The sequence below is a fragment of the Thunnus maccoyii genome, chromosome 12 (genome assembly GCF_910596095.1).
Source record: "Thunnus maccoyii chromosome 12, fThuMac1.1, whole genome shotgun sequence".
Taxonomy (NCBI): Eukaryota; Metazoa; Chordata; class Actinopteri; order Scombriformes; family Scombridae; genus Thunnus; species Thunnus maccoyii.
Window position 1 is genome coordinate 14,935,214 of NC_056544.1, and position 19,637 is coordinate 14,954,850.

The 19,637-nt window shown below is 39.9% G+C and overlaps 1 protein-coding gene across 5 annotated transcripts in view; it reads right to left on the reverse strand.

Annotated features, from left to right (window-relative positions):
* Positions 1-6,787: 6,787 nt before the first annotated feature.
* Positions 6,788-19,637, reverse strand: part of eif2b3 (eukaryotic translation initiation factor 2B, subunit 3 gamma) — a 38,187-nt gene continuing 25,337 nt past the window's right edge. For 4 of the 5 annotated variants that reach the window (XM_042429451.1, XM_042429450.1, XM_042429448.1 and 1 more), the window contains 7 exons: positions 19,354-19,443; positions 15,919-16,055; positions 15,414-15,607; positions 15,156-15,218; positions 14,786-14,934; positions 11,102-11,205; positions 6,788-7,035 (listed from right to left, as the gene is read on the reverse strand). In XM_042429451.1, coding sequence (XP_042285385.1) covers positions 6,983-7,035; positions 11,102-11,205; positions 14,786-14,934; positions 15,156-15,218; positions 15,414-15,607; positions 15,919-16,055; positions 19,354-19,443 — 790 coding nt within the window. In that variant the 3' untranslated portion in view covers positions 6,788-6,982. The remainder of the gene's footprint in view (positions 7,036-11,101; positions 11,206-14,785; positions 14,935-15,155; positions 15,219-15,413; positions 15,608-15,918; positions 16,056-19,353; positions 19,444-19,637) is intronic. The other variant, XM_042429452.1, reaches the window with a different exon arrangement.

The window sequence follows — 19,637 nt, forward strand, 5'->3', positions numbered from 1 at the left end:
CAACCCTTAGGTTGGGAATCGCTGCCGTAGATGATTTGATATCTATATAATGTACGAACAATCTATTTGAATTGAACATTTAAGTAAATGATTATCTATAGACCTTCTGTTTCCCCCTTTGAATATATGTCTTTAAAGTGTCATAAAGCTAATTAATGTGATTCCAGTTGGTCTTTATATGTCACTTGATATGCAGTAAGACGCCTGGATCAAACAGTCATAGCATATAATTTGTAGAAACATTTTAAAATTTGGGTAAGAATCAGATAAGTACATTCTAATTAACTTTTCTACACTTGCCAATGATTGTCTTTATATAATATAGTATTTAAATGAGAGAAAGAAAGTAGAGATCATAGCTATCAGTGTATCCATCGGTTTGAAATTCAAAATGAGTTGGTGCCTGAAGAGACAAAACAATCAGAATGAGGTTTTGGAGCATAAAAAGGCTTTTTAGGTGCACCAAACTGTTGCATGTTTAATGCATTATCCAAACCTCACACCTCTTATAAAGAAAATAAAACTATTGTGCAACCAATATCAGCTAAAAAACAAACTTGAAAAAAGTATCAATAAATGTTTTTTGATACAAGTCTAAAAAAAAGAGGCACATTTGACTGCAGTTTCAGGGTGAATGAAGTGATAATATCCACTTTTAAGGTGACAATCTAAAAGTAATCATGCAGCCCTGAGTACATCTATGTGTGAGGGCGATTCACAATCATTTTTATCATGCAAACACAAGCAAGCAACACATCCAGTGCTGGAGAGACGGAGACATAACAAAAATTCCCTGGAAAATGTTTTCTTGAAATTGACATTGACTTTATCAGATGGAAGAAACCACAAACACATTTCAGGCCAACTGTTATCCAAATGAACAAATGATTTTCATGATAACCAAACAGAATATTTGGCTCTAGTCTGGCCGACTGAAAAAATAAATCTGTTCAAAAACACAAACAGTCGCATTTTTTGATGATGGGAAAAAATATACACCATAGATTAAATGAACCGAAACCTTTGACTTTTTCATCATGTTGTAAAACATCTTCAGTTTGGGTGTTCCATTTATATTTCACACAGTCATCTCACACATATTTTTTGGGAATACCTGTAAGCTATTTTTCAACTCTACTGGTCTATAATTACACAATTTTCCCAGATATCAGTGAAAAGGCAAAAAGTTGCCCAGTAGCAGAGAGACACTTTCTGCATTGAGCACCTCTGTCAGTCTCAGAGGAGAGTTGAAGCTGCCACCCACAGTCTCACACAAGATTAATTATGATAATGCATTTCTTTACCCCTTTGTCATTGTAATGAATGGTTGCCTTTCTAGGGGAAAAACACACAAAACACAGAGAGACAGAGAAACACACTTTTCTTTAAGTCTTTGTTTGTGCGGTTGTAACAGAGGTATTGTCAGACACAGCTAGCAGGTGGTAATGCAAACTCAGACCTGTAGCTTTAAAAGAAAAGTGCACAACACTCACAAGCGTGTGTGTGTGTGTATGCATATGCATGTCTATGTGAGCAAACATGGCTGAAACGGTATAGCATTTCAAAAAAGGCTCCGAACTATTGTGATCTGTTACAAATGATGAACAAGCTTATCAGAAAACCTTCTATTCAAATGTTTGGAGACAACACACAGCTGTCTTTAAATCACAGACATCATATTTAGATAAATTCTTGAAAATTGAACTCCTAATACATAAATCAGCTTTTTAAACATACACTTCCAGCTCTTTTTATTAATAAAAATGTGATCTATTAAAATATCTTTTACAAATAAAATGAAAAAGCTCAAACAGCAAACACCTCAAGTATCACTTTAAATGTTTTTGTTGAATTGAACACAATAAATTGATTTTAAGGGGGACTGACAAGTAAAATAAAGGAAATTGAAGGTTTGAGACATGAAAATGTGTGTATTTTTAATGATTTGGAATAGCCAACCACTTTGCAGTCAGTTTAACTAATAAGATTAGAAAGAAAAAGATCACCTGAGTGTGTAAAGCAGGTCAATCGTCTGTTTCTTCCTGTGATTTTACAGCAAAAGCGATTTAAGATGTGATCCCAATCAACCACCCAGTCAATGTTTAGTTAATTAGCCTGGGGCCTCCGCAGTGACAGACAGGGATATCTGGCTTAGTGTGTGTGTGTGAGTGTGTGTGTTTGTGTGTGTCAGGCATGTCAGTGAGGTTGTTATCCCATACATGGGATCTTTGTCTCCACACACACTCATTGTTGGCTGAGCAACATAAGCAACTGTTGTATTTCTAAAGCTTGTAAAAAGGGTGTTTGTGTGTGTGTGTGTGTGTGTGTATTCAGATGTTTAAGTTAGAGATGGTGCATGGTTGGGGTGGTGTTGGTGTGTGTGTGTGTGTGTGTGTGTGTTTGAGAGGGGGGTAGCATCTTGAAAGGTAGTGTGTGGAAAAAAAAAAAAGAGAGGGAGGGAGGAAATTCATTTGTGGCCGGAGAACACAGAAGACAAATTGAGGAAGTGTTGTGCTAATGTGTAGGGGTCAGCAGCAAACACACACAGGTTTCTGACTGACTGCCACTTGGGTGGCCTGCTCGCTCTCCCTGTCTCTCTTGCTCACCCACGATCAGCCCTCAAGCCATGAAGCCACCCAGCTACTCAAGCAAACCACCCCCACACCCCCACCCCACAACCCAGAGCTCAGACTCCACCCCACCTCTCTGTGCGCCTGCGTATGTCCATATCTCGCATATTTGTCTCCACCATCCATCCATCTATCCATCTATGTATCTATACTCTGTTGCTTGGTTGCTTCCCAATTCATTGTTTTACTTCATAAATTAAAGTTGAGGAAGGTCAAACACTTCCTCTCCAACTTTCTTAACTAATGTCCTGCTTACTCTAGATAATATACAGACTTTGCTTTGGACTGTTTTCACTTTTCCTTCTTCTTCAATAGAAAATAGTTCCTGCATGAGAACCATTGCCAGTCAGATTTTTGGATGATCTGGATTAGCTGCAACATTGGTTCTTGATAAACACATTGCTGCTGCTTTTTTAAATGTATTTTTCAATACGTTGCACACCACAAACAAAATTCCATCCACCTCTCCTTTGTATTCAGGTGGATATCTCAAAAAGTTGGCCCATAAAACCCAATTCTCCACCATTATTGATAAGTGTGAAGATTTGCTTTTTGTAATTTGGGTGATTTGACCATTTAAACTAGTGACCACCAAACCAGCTGTATCCTATTCATTAGACATAACTTTGGAGGGACATGTGAGACACGAAACGGTGTCAAAATAATACAGCCAAAAGTGTCATAAATTTCTTTTTATCTTGACTAAAACCATGACACCCATTTGAAACTTCCCCAACCAGCTCTGGGCCCCTTTCCAGACTGTGAAAAGGAAAAAAAACCCTCAATGTGAACAAGCCTGTTGAAACTCCAGACTTCTGTCAAGTTCTATAACATTAATGTCCTAAAGAAAGTGATGAAACACTCCGCACACAGGCATGAAAAACAACACACTTCAGCCAGAGACACACAATCTAGTAAGTGCAACAGAGAGAGAACTTAAAGCTGAAAAGTGTATATTTTGACATGAGCAAAAGAGGCTCATTTTAAAATGTCACTGCAAATGTGCAAGAGCATCTTCATTTATTTCATCCCTGTTGAAGCAAATCTTGCGGATGAATGTGCTGCCAGCTAAATGGGTTATAATTGTTGCATAAAATGTTTCACTTTTCGGATCTCTTTTCTCCTCTCTGCGGTTGGAGATAGATTTGTTTGGGATGCATAATTAGATGAAAATCTTCTGTAGAGATGCGCGAAAATTCCACACTGCTACAGAACCAAAGACCAACAGACAGCCTGATATATGATCTGTGGCTTGACATCTGATCTCCAGATCTGCAAAGCAAACATGCACAATTGTGCACGCATGTGTGCGCACGCATAAATGCATTCACTCACGGCGGTGTGAGACAGCACTGATTAGTCGGTGTGACAGAGGATTAACAATGGTCACTCACAGGTAAGTCTCTGCACACGTACATGCACACACACACACACACACACACACGAGCAAACACACGTATGGACTGGTAGGGCGGGTTCAGCCATGGTGGCGTTGTAAAGAGGGGACTCTGGGGTCTTTGTACAAATATACAAACCTCTACCCAAACACACCCAGCTGCCAGATCTCATCATGAGGTTGAGGAGAGAGGTCAGGGTGTGAGACCACTAAAAAGGTTTAACACAGCCAAGACAAAGAGCACAGACACAGTGAACCTTAACTGTGGGCTTCACCTTTTTAAATTAAAAATTCAGGTGACCTATGTGGTCTTTCACCTTCTTATCTAGTCACTCTTGTCGTGTGAGGAGACGGCTACAACTGGTTCCTCAATAAGTGACACAATTCCTAGCTTGCTGTGACCCAGTTGGCAATACTCATTAGATGTGAATAATACTGATAAGAAAAAGATATTTTCAAATGTAGAAGTAACAACATGAATTAAGTAGTTGAAGCAGGTAAAGGAAAGCAGCCTGGGGTAAAAAATCAACACTGGTAAAATAGTAAAAGAGTGAAGTCAACAACAATCTTTCCATTTTCAAAAGTTTTCTCAAGGAAAAAGTTGAATTTGTATCTGAATACCGAAAAGTAGGACAGGAATTGCTTAAAGGAATATAAACACAGGTACAACAAGGAGGATGGAAAAGTACTGGACCCAGAAATATTTCAGTCTGTGAGCTGAAGCCACATCTACAGTCAACACAGTGGGAAGACAATTCTGTGGTGGGGCCTAAATGGCTAAATAAAGAATACTTTTGTTTCTTTAAGCTGTTCATCTTTTTCAGCTTGGGGACCCACATTTATGGAATGTATTTTGTTCAAATGAAAGCGAGACTCCTCGTTTTGCATCCCATCTCATGGTTTAAAAACTAAAATCTGCAATGTTTGGTAAGTTGTTTCGTCAGGTTGCACCTGTTCTGGTACCGTCCACGAAATATTTGCCCCCAAGTCAACAGCTCGGTCGATGGCATTTTTACTTTGCCACACAGCTGGATACAAACTATGAGGTGAGACAAATCCACGCTACATACTAATCGTTATAGTGTATGGGTTAAGCAGTTACTATACAAGAAATGAACATACTATACCATATTAAACTAACAGGAAATGATCCAATAAATTGGATGTCAAACAAACTGTGACAACGAAAGAGAAAACAAACGTCTTCCTAAAAATGTAATAATGATCTTTTTGTTTTCAAGATATTTTTGAAGTCGTCTCACCATCACCCACGTTATTTTCATTTTTCCGCCTGTCAGCAGCTGCTCCTATTTCCTTTGTGCATTGCACTGTGGGAGAATAGTGTACATCACACTCAAAAAAACAACTGTATTTAGTTAGTATGCATACTGTACTGTCTGGTTTGACTTTATTTCATCTTGTCACTTTTCGAGTGAGAGCACAATATAGACTCACGTCTGCTTAGAATTAGTATATAGTATGGAAGAAGGACACGCCGGATGTAACGAGCACAAAACTTGATGCTCTGCTATCTTTGTTGATGCTTAAAGGGGCTTTCCAACAATAACATTTGTGGGCTTATGAGGCAGATTTACAAAAATAAATCTGCATCACATTTGATACAGAAGAGGCTGTTTTAATCCCTAGTATAGGTCAACCATAAAAGGACTGGATCCTACATTTCCCATGATGCAACTAGATAGCATCTTTTGTTAGACCCCCGGTTTGTAACACAGACTTTCTGTTAAGAAATAAGCGGTTATAATAATAGTTAATAATAGTTTGGAATACCAACCCAGGATAACTCTGATGACATCATCAGTGTTATTTCCTCAGACTGTAGAAAGGCTCCTTGAAGAGCTGAAGAAGACATTATTCAACTGTTGTTTTGACGGGCAAAGTGGTACCCCACATGAAGCCCCACTTTCAGAGTGAAAACATGCAGAAAGTTACAGATCTCTGAGTAAAGAATCTCTTATGTTGAGCAAAATCAAGTGCACCTTCATCAACAAAGCTGTACTTTACAGTGTTGAAACATCATAATCAACATCATAATCGGGCCGCAAGAGACAGTCTAAATGACTCCTGCAGGACCACAGACACAATAGGAAACAGAGGACAGTAAATCTGACACACACAAACACACACAAACACACACACACACAGAGCACCCCTACAGACATCCCTGCCCTCATCTTCTTCCTTCGTGACTAAGGAACTTCAAACCTGTAATTTGAGAAATGCTCTGCCGAAGGAATGCAATAAATCTTGTGACAGCAAAGGGAGCAGAAAGGGAAAGAAGAGGAGAAAAAAGAAAGAAAAGCGTCAGGCGCGAGTAAGTTTCCTCTTCTGCTGTGTGTGTGTGTGTGTTTGAGGGTGGGGTGTCAGTGTTAACTGATACAGGATCAAGCTGGGTGGTCTGGGACCTACACATACACCATTTTTGTGTACAAATAAACTTAACCCCCATGCCATTGTGGTCACCCCTCCCACTGCTTTTCTCTCCATCTCTGGTCTTCACAGCTGCACGGTGTGCACGTGTAAACACCATGCACATTCAAACGTGTACGAGTCTGCGCTCCTCCCTCTCCAACAGGGTGACTTGAGTAATTGAGTGCTGCTATTAGGAGACAGTAACGATCAGATAATAGCTAGTGTGGAGAAATGATTACAAAGATCTAGCTCAAACTGACAGTCGACATCACACAAAGTAATTTAAATCATCACCATCAAAATGGTTTAAAAACACCCAAGTAACAGATTCAGGGGTTTAAGCAGATCTGTCTTTATTCAGACACAATTTAAAAAAAAAAAAAAGCCTATGAGAAGAGAGTGTGAAACCATCAAGCAGCAACCATGCTTCTGATTGGTCGGTCAGCCGGTGAATTTGTTGTCCTCTGTGTTTTGCTGCTCTGTGACTGGTTAATGAGGTGATGCCACTTCTTCCCTGTGGGAGCTAGATCTCCATCAGCTGGTCTGTTCCAACAATGACCTCGTTAGTCCTTTCAGCTGAAGAAGAAAGAGAAATGAATTAAAATTATATCAGAAAAGAAAAACAGGAAATCAAAGGCGGGTTTTGCTGTTGTGTGTAATTCAAAATTCAGGTGTTTTTATGGTTTAGAAAGCTGGAGGACCCTTCAGATTTATAAAACCCTCCCAAAAAAGACTGGATAAACAGAAAAATGTGTATAGCATATTGTGGTGAAAATAATCCCATCTTAACCTTATTTAATATGATATTCTACCATTTTCTGCTACCACACACAACCACTGTCGGAGTGAAAAATGTTTTTCGTTATCCTGTTCACTGAAGGAATTTATTGTGGTGAATACAATCAGCAATCAGCACTTTTTTTTACTAAACACATTTGGAGATCAAAACTTGATATGTCCTTGAATTTTAATGTGATAACTTTCAAATGAATAAAAAGCAGCTAATCACAGATAGACGACAGAGTAACAAAATCATAATTTTCAGAGGGCATGTCCAGCTGTGGTGTGTCAAATGTGTGTTTAAAGTGGAAATGAAATGCCTTTTAACCCTTTAAGATCACATCCCTGGTTATATTGTGCAAATATTTAACAATATATACCAAAAAAGTACAAAAAAATCAATTTCTTTGTATTCTTACATCAAAATCCAATCATGTTTCTTCCTGTAAAATAAAGTATGACGTGTGCTTACGTATGTTTGAACCAACCCGTTTCAACCATGACATCCGCGCATCAATCAGTCTTCAACTTTTAGCGGCACAGAGCTAAGATTTATTATGACATGCCCACTTTTCAATGTTCAAATTAAATTCCTCCCAACTTTATGTCCTGCCTGTCTATCCTGTTTCACTCGAAAATCCATCACAATACAGAAGTTAGATACTCTCGAAATGCTGTTTCATCTGGACTTTAACCAACATCATATACTGTGTATATATATATGTACTATTACTGTTAATGAATCTGCACTGAAGACCTAAAGAACTTCACTGCTGTTTTGGCACAATTTATCTGATTTATTACAACTTTCAAACACAGTACTTTACTGTTGACTGAGACTATACTTGCATCCAAGATTTGAGACCTGGCTTCCACACAGCACTGCAATAACAGACTGACCAATCAAACATTTTAATCAGGATTACAAACACGGAAGCTGTAAAAATTATCTTGTAAATTTGGTATTAAAAACTGCATTACCACACATGGATAACCCAAACGTTGCCAACAAATCTAAAGGCAACAAAATAATTCTTGTAATGGAATACCTATCCAGTTCATTGTGATACCATACTGCTATGGATGTAACACAATGAAAAGCCTGACAGCTGAGAAGTCGATCTACAGTTTATAGTTAACGGGCTACAACATGCATATCTGCTTTATGGTCCTTTAATTTATTTGAGATCAGTCCCAGAATCAGTTCAAGTGTGGTAAGACTTAGGTCACCCTGACCGCTACTTGAACCCAACAAAAAGAAATAGATGATGCTTGAAACCGAGTCTGCCAGCATTTTCTCGCTATCTCTCTCAACCCACAGCCGGTTCAGCATGAAGAAAGCAGCCGCTACTCCTCCTCACATCCTTCCATCCCTCCGCCCATCCCCGAGTATCGGTACTGATCCAAAGCAAACGGTGGCAGAGACTAATGTTCCATCCACACAGACAGGTTTTAGTGTGAAGGAATCTGTTGCTCGGAGCAAGTTTATCCTCCGCAGTGTGGAGGGGAGGACAAATGGAGCATGGGACAGGAGGAGAGGGGGGTGACTGGACAGAAAGGGAGGAAAGGTTACTCAATTCGGGTTGATTGATTTGTCAGTAACTAATATAGTGTTTGAATGTCTTAATGTGTTGACAAATTTCTCATGCTGGGCCAGTGACAAACATGAGAAGAAGCCCGAACTCTTGCCAGACTGAAAAACTAAGAAAAGAAAAAAAAGCCATGAATAAGACTGAATTGTTTCTGAGTGTCATCTTCAAGAGACAGATGGAGGGAAAGGAAAGAGTGTGGATCTGTCTCTGTATGACTACTGTATCAATGCACGTATGTGTGTGTATTTATCAAAGCACCCAGAGCAGAGGTATGTATCTATTAAATATCAACACCTGGCAGACCTGTGTATATATGCGTGTGTGTGTGTGTGTGTGTGTATATTGTATGAGTTTGTGTGTGAACTGTCAGGGTGGTCCTTAACTGCTAACAGCTTCAGCAGTAGAGTGGGTGTGTGTAATGTCTTTAGCAGCCTACGGTCATCTAGCTAGATTGGTGGCAAGAGACAATCCTGCACTTTATTATGATATAAAGTAAAAAGGGGGGTTAACAACCATTCCAGCTAATTATTTTAAATGTATTGGACTACTACTCATTGCTCTCTTTTGTTGATGTGCACTACTTAACATGTTGAGTAATAAGAGTATTCTGTACAGACATGTCACTTAGATAAACCTTCAGGTGTGTCGTTAGCCCGAGATTATCAGAAAACATGAGCTAAAGAAGAAGGAGATCTTGCTCTTTTTGTAGTCTATATTTCATCTTTCCCTGCTCAGGGTAAGATAGACTTTAATATCCACCACATGTGTGTCCGCATTTGCCAGAAAGCTAATGTGCCAAATTTTTACAATAATGAACAACACTATGATTCAAGAGCAGCTACAGTTATATCCCCTATTTGTCCTGGAAGAAAGATCGTTCTTCTATTGCTCTTCCTAAGCTTTCTCCCGTTTTTTTTTTTTTTTCTTTTAATAAAGAGTTAATCTGTATCCAAACCGAGGGTCTAAGGATAAGAGGGTGTTATTTGATGTACATATTAAAAAGCCTTCTGAGACAAACTTGTGATTTGGGGCTACATAAATAAACTTGATTTAACTCCACTATATCAAGCAGATCCATTTTAACAATCTGTTGAAGGGCCAATTTAATAAAGTTGAAGAGATGAATTGAAAAAAACTGAAATGATGAGGAAAGAAAATGTGGTATGAAAACAAAACTGTGTGTCTGTGTGTGTGTTCACACACACACAAAAAAAACATATACATCAAAATGCAAATTTTTGATCCATCAGAGAGACAAAAGACGGAGCTCTGATACTGTGTGACTGAACTTTGGCTATACAGTGTGTGCAAAACAATTATGCAACCAGGGCTCCAAGTTTCCAGTGTTCAATAACATAATGTTAGCAGCTATCTGCTGGCCAGTAGTAAAACCGCTGCCAACAAAAGCAGAAGCACTTTTGTTACAGTGATCACTCACTAGATGCTTCAAAAAGTCTCAACTGTTTCAAACATTTTCAGGCGAGTTTAGCTCAAATTCAAACTGTTGTTACTTAGAGCACCCTGTTGTTCACTCAATTAGGCTGCTCAGTCTGGTAGCCGGGCTTGCTCTCTTTCTCTATACGTGCGTGTGTATATGTGTGTGTGTGTGTGTGTGTGTGTTTTGGATGTGGCTGGAGGCTGCTGCTGTTGAATTCCGGGTGGTCCTGTTCTGGCCCTGCTCTCTAACCTCTCCATCAATGTGACACACACACATACACACACACACGCACATACACACACATACGCACACACAGCTAGCTTTGGGGACAAGAGGATTAAGGAAATAAAAAAAAAAAAAATCTCGGACAAATCTCTCTATCACACAGACTTCAGAATTAAGAAACTTTCCTAGTTGGCTAGAATGCTTGGCACTTAACAACGAAGGAGGTGGGGGGGGATGGGGGCAAAGCTGTTGTATTGAACGGTTAGGTGTTTCTGTTATTTTGTCCAACCTGTGTTTATCCCGCTCCTTTCATTTAGCAATGTAGCTTTGTGAAAGCAACCTTTGAGGTCTAGTATAAGGCGTTCACTGAATTTGGGGATGCAAAATGGTCAATTACTGTATGTTTTCTTCCATTCAAATGCTCAAAAATCAAAAAAATGTACATTCACGTTGTTGAGCAAGGTATCATCTGCTCCCACTTACAGTGAGAAAAATTAAATAGTACACTTGATCAATACAATAAAAAGAAATTAAAAATAAAACATTTTGAGGCCATTTTTTGTTTGCTATGTGTGTGTGTGTGTGTGTTCATGCTAGTGGGCCTCACCTTCTGGTTCGATCCGTTGTCCGTTTCCCACCAGACAGTATTTGAGATCTGCCCCTCGGCCGATAACAGCGTTACTGCAGATCACGCTGCCCTGGATATTACACCTGGAAACCAAATACACAAGTAGCATTAACCACATTCTTATCATATTCAAAACTTCATGTATAATGTGCGTAGGGTGCATTATAATATTACATGGGTGGCCAGCAATGCGCCGTGGAGAGCCAAGAATCTTGTTGGTTTTTATTCATACCAATCTACTGATTAGCACTCCTACATCAAACTGCTGAAGTGATGAGTTGGAGTGAAAACTTGCAGACTGCTGGCTTGCAACCCTTGAACAGTCATCGTTTATTGGCTCTGAGATTAAAGATAGGCTAATTTACCTCAGGGATTAATAAAGCATAATTCACTCTACTTCATTTGATGCTTCCAATATTAAAAGTTAAATGAACTACTCGACAATATTCCTTTTAAGAATATTTAAACCTCATTTTCTACGTGCAGACCTGAAAGAATTGAGCCAGTCGCTCATTTCTGGTACAAACTGATAGTTTACGAGCTCTTGAGTAATTAAAGATGAATATTTTGCTGGGAGAGGTTTGTTAGTGTTAAAACATAATTTTCCGATTGCTACTGTTTGCTCTTCAGGGCCCACTGGACGGTCAAATATGTTTATGGTTCATGTTCTGTTTTCTTCCTTGGAGCTTGTACACACACACACACACACACACACACACACATACATACAGTTCAGAACATTGATACTGGGAGCTGCCCAGTACAGCCACAGCCTTCCGCTGAGCTTCTCCACTTGTGCAGTTGTGGGTTGAGTGCCACACTTGAGGTCAAACTCATAGTAGGGACAATGAGGCAGTTTCCCCGTCACGGATCCTCCCACCTGCTCTGGACCCTCAAACGTACCCAATCAACTGAACTTAATGACATGACATTAGCATATATATTAAAGAACAACAGCAGCCCACGCTGTGTGCGCCTGTGTGTGTGTGTGTGTGTGTGCGCGCGCATGTTAGGACATTGTTGGCACCGTGCTAAGGTCCCACCTGAGCTGGCAGTGCCAACCCACCATGCACCCTCACATTCGGCCAGACCATCACCATAAAATTCTTGGAGAGGAGACACAGACAGTCTTGTGTGTCCTGTGTCGGCTAACCGTGGAGGGCATGTATATGTAAGTGTGTGTGGGATAGAGAATGTGTGTGTGTGTGTGTGTGTGTGTGTGTGTTTCAGCAGCTTGGGGAGACCAGCGGAGAATGTTGGTCTTGCCCAGGCAGTGACGCACACACCCTTGGCCCTCTGCACCTCACACACAGACAGGTTTGTATTGGCCCATTCTATTCAGGTGGTTAGGCCTGGAGGGAGAAATGTGTGTGTGAGTGTGTGTGTGTGTGTGTGTGTGTGTGTGTAAGTGACTGCCTAGGAGGTGGTGGTAGTTGGTGATGGGAGATTACAAGATTCAGAGTTTTGTAACATTAGAGAGAGAGGGAGAGAGAGAGACCACCAAAGAAGCTTCAGAGCTGAAACACCACTAATTACTAACACCAGGGCTCCTCCTTGCCATGACCCCCCCATCCTCCCTCCCTCTCTCTCTCTCTCACACACACACACACACACACACACACGCACACACACACACGTCAACCCCCACCTCCTGTGCCAATCCCCCTGTAAAGTTGACCCCTACTATCCCCCTTCCCAAACATGCAGCGCTTTGTCAACAAGCTCTGGTCAGCTCCAAACAAAGAAACCAGAAATGCAAGGGGTTTCTGCGACATGGCCGGGGTCTGCTAATCCCCTCATACTGGCTCTTTCTTTCCTTCTTTCTCCTTCCTTCTTATGTCCTCAAAGAAAGAAAAGAAAGAATTGCAATTTCTTTCTTGCGTGCTAGCTTGCTTTTCCCCTCGCTTCTTTCTTCCCTTCTCCCGTCTCTCTCGTTCTTTCATGCCTTTGTGCGGGCACCTAACATGGGCATGATGAGGGTCCCCATGCTGGCTGGCTGGGGTCCCTGAAAGGCTTAAGAAGAGATGGAGAGAGACAGAGAGAGAAGAGAGAGAGATGGCGTTGAGGCCTTGATGGAAAGAAAAGAGAGGGAGGAGTAAGAAATTGAGATAAAAGAAAAGGAGCCTGTGAATGAGTGCATTAAAATCTGGACTCCAGGCCAAGATGAGTCTCTTTCCACCGGGGCTTCTGGCTAAGAGACTGAGAAGATCAATCTACATGCTAATTCTACAGTAGCTACTGCGTCTCTCTATACAAGTCCTCTTTTGTTGAAACCAAGCAGTCAATTTTGACCACTTAAACCAATGGCTGATCATGACGCATCACTAATCAGAGAGTAAAACCAGCGACACCGGCTTTCTTTGCCCTTTCCCAGTTAAGTCATGATGTTGTGATTAAATATCTGCAATATCCTTGATGGTCCTTCCATGATTTTACTCAACAAAAAGGTGTTGTTACTTTTCAGCAAAGAAAATTTGCTGAAAAGTAAATTTACTGCAGTGGAGGTTTCTAAGGATAAAAGCATCCCGTTTGCAGAATTTGTTGCAAAACATCTGTGAGAAATTTGTGACATTACGCAACTTTATAGCTGCAACCAATTGTTATTTCCATAAGTTAATCATTGTTTATGTTAATCCCTTTGTTATCTACTGAATAAAATGTCAAAAATAATGTCAGTGAGCTATCATAAGTTAAAAAGAGTCTGAGAAACAGCCACAAAAACACAAAATGTTCAATTTATAACATAAGAGATGGAGGAAACCTTCACATTTGTGAAGCTGTGTTGGACCATCAAAATCAGAATTGATACATTTCATGGCATTTGATTGTGTGATTGATCAATCACTCATTTCCGCTATACCAACATTTGTGAGATAATTTCTCAAATAGCCAAGACTTTCACTGTCTGGAGTACACCTTTCAAAGACTCAGTGGGAAGAACCAGTGGGAACTCTGGTAAAGGCGAGTAAATTAGTGGTTAAATGAAATATATGGATGTTGTGTGTTTCAGTTCACCAGCTTTGTGTTTGTTTGGAACTGGCCTCTGGCTGGTTGCACACCAATAGCAGCATTGTTAACTCAGCGCTCCCTGTTTGACCCCATAGAGCACAGAAAACAAAACCTGTTACACCTCCCATCAACACACACACACACACTCACACACACGCACACACACAGGAGTGCAGTGATTGAAAAAATAGGCACCATTGCTGTCAGACGTAAAAATGAAAAGATTTAAAGGATAAGGGCTAAAATTAGTTTTCCAAGTTGAGACTACACATCCTTTAAAAATATAAGATTAGTTTTGAGTGGGTGATGGTGATGAGACTCAGCACATAAATCATGACACAAAATTTCAAGTCATGAAAAAACATGACATCTGGATAGCGATTAAAGATGCTTTTAAAGTTTTTCCTGGCAACATAAGATGATTCTTTTTGAAACCTTTATTTACTAAATTCCGCTGCTTTGTCGAACACACAGTATGCATGTACTAACTGAACACTTGAGAAACGCTGACGCGAGGATTAAACCTTAATTCATAAACATGCCTCGAAGGTGAAATTCTTTTTCAGGCTAAATTAATGTCTTCCCAAAAGCACTTCAAAGTCAAAGTCATCAACGAGTGTGTGCATGTGTGTGTACGGATGTGTGTGTTCTCACCCCTCCTCGATGGTAACCCCGTGCATGATGATAGAGTTGGTGACTTTGACCTTCTCTTTTACAGTGGTGGAGTTTCCGATAGTGGACCTCTTTATGGAAGTCTTATCCGCTACCTGGCACTGCGCCCCGATGATACTGTCGGATCCCATCTAAGGGAAGAGTGAACGCATACACGAAACAGAAACATTAATCACAGAGATGCACACGAAAACAAGCTTCTCAGATGCTGAAGTGTATCTCTGAGAGAGGTAATATTGAGGGAGCTGTGATAAATTGAAGACGATTAGCATAACAGATAATTAAGATGGAGATGCAACATTACTGAAATCTGACCAAGTGAAGAATGATACTTCCTGTTTATTACACTTACCTGACATCTCTCAGAAATAACAGCAGATGGGTGGACTGCTGGATCCTCGAACAGCTTTGGAGCCTAGCAAGGAGAGGAGAGAAGGAAGAGATGAGATTAAAAGCCCATGGAATACTTGAAAAATGATTAAAAACACTTTAAATACGCCTCTAGAGGAACTGGGCCATTGGGTCAAATGTACAAAACAAAAAAAGCATGAGAATCTAGACTCTAAATACCCTCTGGACGTTATTTGGAGCACGCTTTTGTCCGACTCACCAGTCGGTTTGCCTCTATGTAAGCAGCTAGGGTGTTGACGCGGTAGCAGAGGCCCTGGTCCATAATGTGAACGTAGCAGCGGAGCTTTCCTCCGTGGTAAGCCTCGCTCATGTCACCGCGATGGTCGTTCCAACAGGAGCGTTTCTGAGCCAGCTGGAGGAGAGGCTCGTTGCATGATGAGATGAGGAGCTCTGCTGAGAGGCAGGAGGAGAGGAAGGTAGAGCAGCAGTAGGCGTTAATATGACGATAGCTATGTTAATAGCTTTTTGGGGAATTTTGTGTTTTCTTTGGGCAGACTTGTCATTTTTCGGTCAACTTGTTACATGGTCTGTCAGTATTAACTTACAACAAAAGCCAATATCTACATATTCTCCATGCTGAGGATTCAGAGCGATCTTAAATAGGTTACAGTTCTGTGGCTATTAAATCTTGCTCTTCCTCTGATTTTGAAGTATGAAGTTGTCATGTGTCAGTGCATGTGAGTTTGTCTGTGTTTAACACTCACCATGGTTCGTGGAGCCGTCATTCATTTTCTGGTTCTGATCATCTGTGTTGTCTTTGATTTTATGACTATTGGTTGTTTTGGAAAACTGCTTACGCACCAAATACGGCACCAGCTCACCGCGGATTGATGAGATTGACCTGCGATAAAAGAAGAGGAAAGGTATAAGTCTCAACATGCCACAAATGTGGAGCACACTACAAAGTCGTCAGTATCACAGGGAGGCAGGAAGCCATTGATCCTGGTATAATTTGCTGTCTTTAGACCTCCTAATTGTTACTTGGTGCAGAAAGGGTAACAGTGAAACAGTAAATGAACAGTAAGCTACTTTCTGGATCAGTAAGGTGTTTTGTATCCAAAAACACAGGAAAGACAGCTCAGTTAGTTTAGGCAATGCTGAGACCTGATGTGTTCACAATTTTTCAAGTCCGTCTTAAAACAATAGTCAGGTGCCCATTTAAACATTGAAACATGTTTTGCTTAATTTGCTTCTGCACAAAAATGTATTTACAACTTAATCTGAAGCTCATATGAAGCTTCAGCTGTCTGGTTACAGTCTTTTTAGTGCCAAATTCCGTCTTTTTGCTAATATCCTTCCACCTCTGCATATTGAAAAGTCTGTAACTTTTAAATACTTTTTTTTTTTCACAACAAGGACTCTGGATTTTGGCCCCCATCACTTACATCATAAGTGCGTTAGGAGGGGATCTTTTAATGGCCATTGATAGCGGGAGGAACGATTACAGTGAGCAAAACCTGTTTAAATGTTCATATGCACAGCTGACTATTGTTTTAAGACAGACTTGAAAAATTGCGAACCTGTCGTTTAACTCAAAATCTTTGCCACATATTTGCCTTTAACTTGCAATATCATTGGCAAGTGTCCAGCTACTATTTGTGCTGGATTCCTATATCAGCAGAAAGGAGAAGACATCAGCTGTGCCAGACTACTACTTCATGTCATGCCCAAAGAAGACTACTGTCTTGGTAGTCTTTTAGAAGGTGATGTAACTAAATCAGAATCGTGTCACGAATAAAAATCCATCTTGTCAATTAGAATTGAACATTCATCCAGACCACAGTGTAAGTAGTTGTATATTTTTATTACCTTTACACTTTATGAATAGCAAACAAGAAGCCAAAGGGTGCTTATGTACCATTATAATTAAAAAATAATTAAGTAGAGGAAAAAGAAACACGTTTTAAAAATGTGGTGAATGATGCATAACGCAGTTGTTACTTAAAGTATGTTTTTAAAAAATAATATAATGATAATTAGCACCTCATTTCCTTATGAGGACTTAAGCAAATAAAGCTGAATCATGCTTTCAAACGTGGAGGTAATTTCCCCATCTTCATTTATTTTTCCTCCTCTTTGCACTGTGCTGTGCTCAGCCTTCCTCTCCACCACCACCACCCCTCCCCCGCCACCCCCTCACTCGCTCTCTCTTGCTTTCTTTAAAAAGGGAGATTAGAATTTCCATCTGAATGACAGGAGAAAAACAACAGTTACTCTGTCCATTTCTCCTTCAGTGTGTGTGAGAGAGAGAGAGAAAGAGCATGGAAGAGCAAGGAAGAGAAAAGAGAGAGGAGCAAAGAAAAGAGCTGAAGAAAGAAATGAGTCATCAGACAAGAAAGATGATATATGGCGGCTGCAGAGGGTGCATTAGTTATGTAATGATGTAAGATTTATATCAACATCTCTATGGCAAATTATTGTTTGTGTAAGTGTAATTCTCGCCATTACCAAAAATATTCATCAGGGATGAAGAGATGGAGTATAGTTCAGGGAGAATAACAGCTTTTAAGAAAATTGGCCGATTTGAGTTTGTGTGTGAGTGTTGCCTTGGCTTTGGGTTTATTTATGTGTGGACTAAAACTACTATGGTGAAGACATGCTCCATGGACAATAACACATTTTCACAAACTGACCTTTAACCAAAACTTCCAAAACCGCTCCAAAATATATTTCAGAATACACATGACTACAAGAACTCATCACCACCCTGTTTTGAGTCACGTTATTGGGCATGCTTAATATTTTTGTTAGCAGTCTTATAATGCGTTACCCCACATCTCCTCTGAAGTGTATACACTGTTCCAGCAGTCATTGTGGTTGGGAAATGTGAAAGGTCTTTTGACAGACTTTCAGCTAGAGGGCCTTTAGCCTTAAGCAGAAAGCCAGGTTGAAATGTGTTTTGTGATCAGTGGAGACCAGGTCAGATCTATACTTGAAAATGTTTTCAGACGACTGACTAGTTAACATGATTGTGGCATGATATTTTGTGACACAAAAATGCACATTGTGGAGATTAAATATGGATTGCAGCATCAGCTAAATCTTATCAAGAGCAGCTTTTTTCAAAGCTGGCCCGTTGGTGTTCTCCATTAATACAAGACAACGAGCGTGCTGCATATAGTATAGAAATAACATTTTTGGCTTTGATAACTGGGGTGTCTTTTCACTGAGTCTTTTGGCCAAGCAGTCAAAGGATGAGATCCTCAACCGATGTTTGCAAACTTACCAGGAACTGCTGTTTTTCTTATTTTTCTCCTTTTCCTGGAAGTCATGCTACCGCTAAATATCACTTTACATTATACAATGTAGCTTAACAGCAGCACTCACTACATTTACTTTGGAAATGACTACGCTGTTTGGAGAACAGTAGCCCAACCAGGTTTGTTCCTTATCTTTAGGAGGATATTCTTGTAAAATGAGAGTCTATCATTTCCATTTTTGTATAAAAATCTCTAAGAACTTTCTGCTGTCATTGTTTATTTATAGTCACACTTCCTCAGAAAGTTTGGGAGTGTATCAAACCGCAAGCTCTATCTTGAAATAAAGTGAATCATGATATCTTCCTAATGCCTGTCATGACTAATACCAGCTCTTTGTGCTGAGCATTTAAAGGATAGGTTTACAATTACAGTTGGTTAGACCCATGATCAACATGATGTGCTGCTCTCATCTTGATCATATAGATCCTTTTTTTTTTTTTTTACTGTTTAGAGTTTAGCCATGCATCTAGAGCATGGGCAGCTACAGAAGGCTTCCTGTGACACTGCTTCACTTCAGAGGCTAAAGGCCTAACAGCCTGCCTCAGTGGCACATAGTAAAACAAATTAACACCTCGCTAGAATACCCTGCTAACAGGACCTTTCAAAGCCTTACACACCATGTTACCATTTTTAACACTTGCTACAGATTAAGCAGTGAATGTGAGTTCATGTTTGCGTGACTCTGCGGTGTATGCATGTACTTCAAGTTTACATGCAAGTCTATTAGTCGATACTGCTCAGATGGCAGACATAAACATTGGTCATTTTTAATCATTTTTAAAAAAATCAGGATCAAAATTCAAGGTTGAGTGGCTTATTGTGTAAATATATGTGTATCTATTCATTAGAGCTCAGAAATAAGTAAAAAAAAAAACTCACTTGTTCTCAGTAAGAAAGTCCACCACTGCTTTTTTCAGACAGTAGAGGTGAGCGTCCACTAGGCCTGTTTTGATGTGCATCCTGGGATGTCTGCAGGACACACAGAGAGACACAAGGAGGGAAATTTTTAGCAACGTATTCATCAAGTTGTCATGCTTTTGACATGAAATGAAGGAAAAAAGTTAAACAGCACAAAAATAAAACATAATTCACAAAGTCTGGAAAACTGACGCATTTAAGGAAGATTACAGTTTTTTGTTTTTTTTTCGTCAGAAAGTGACTTT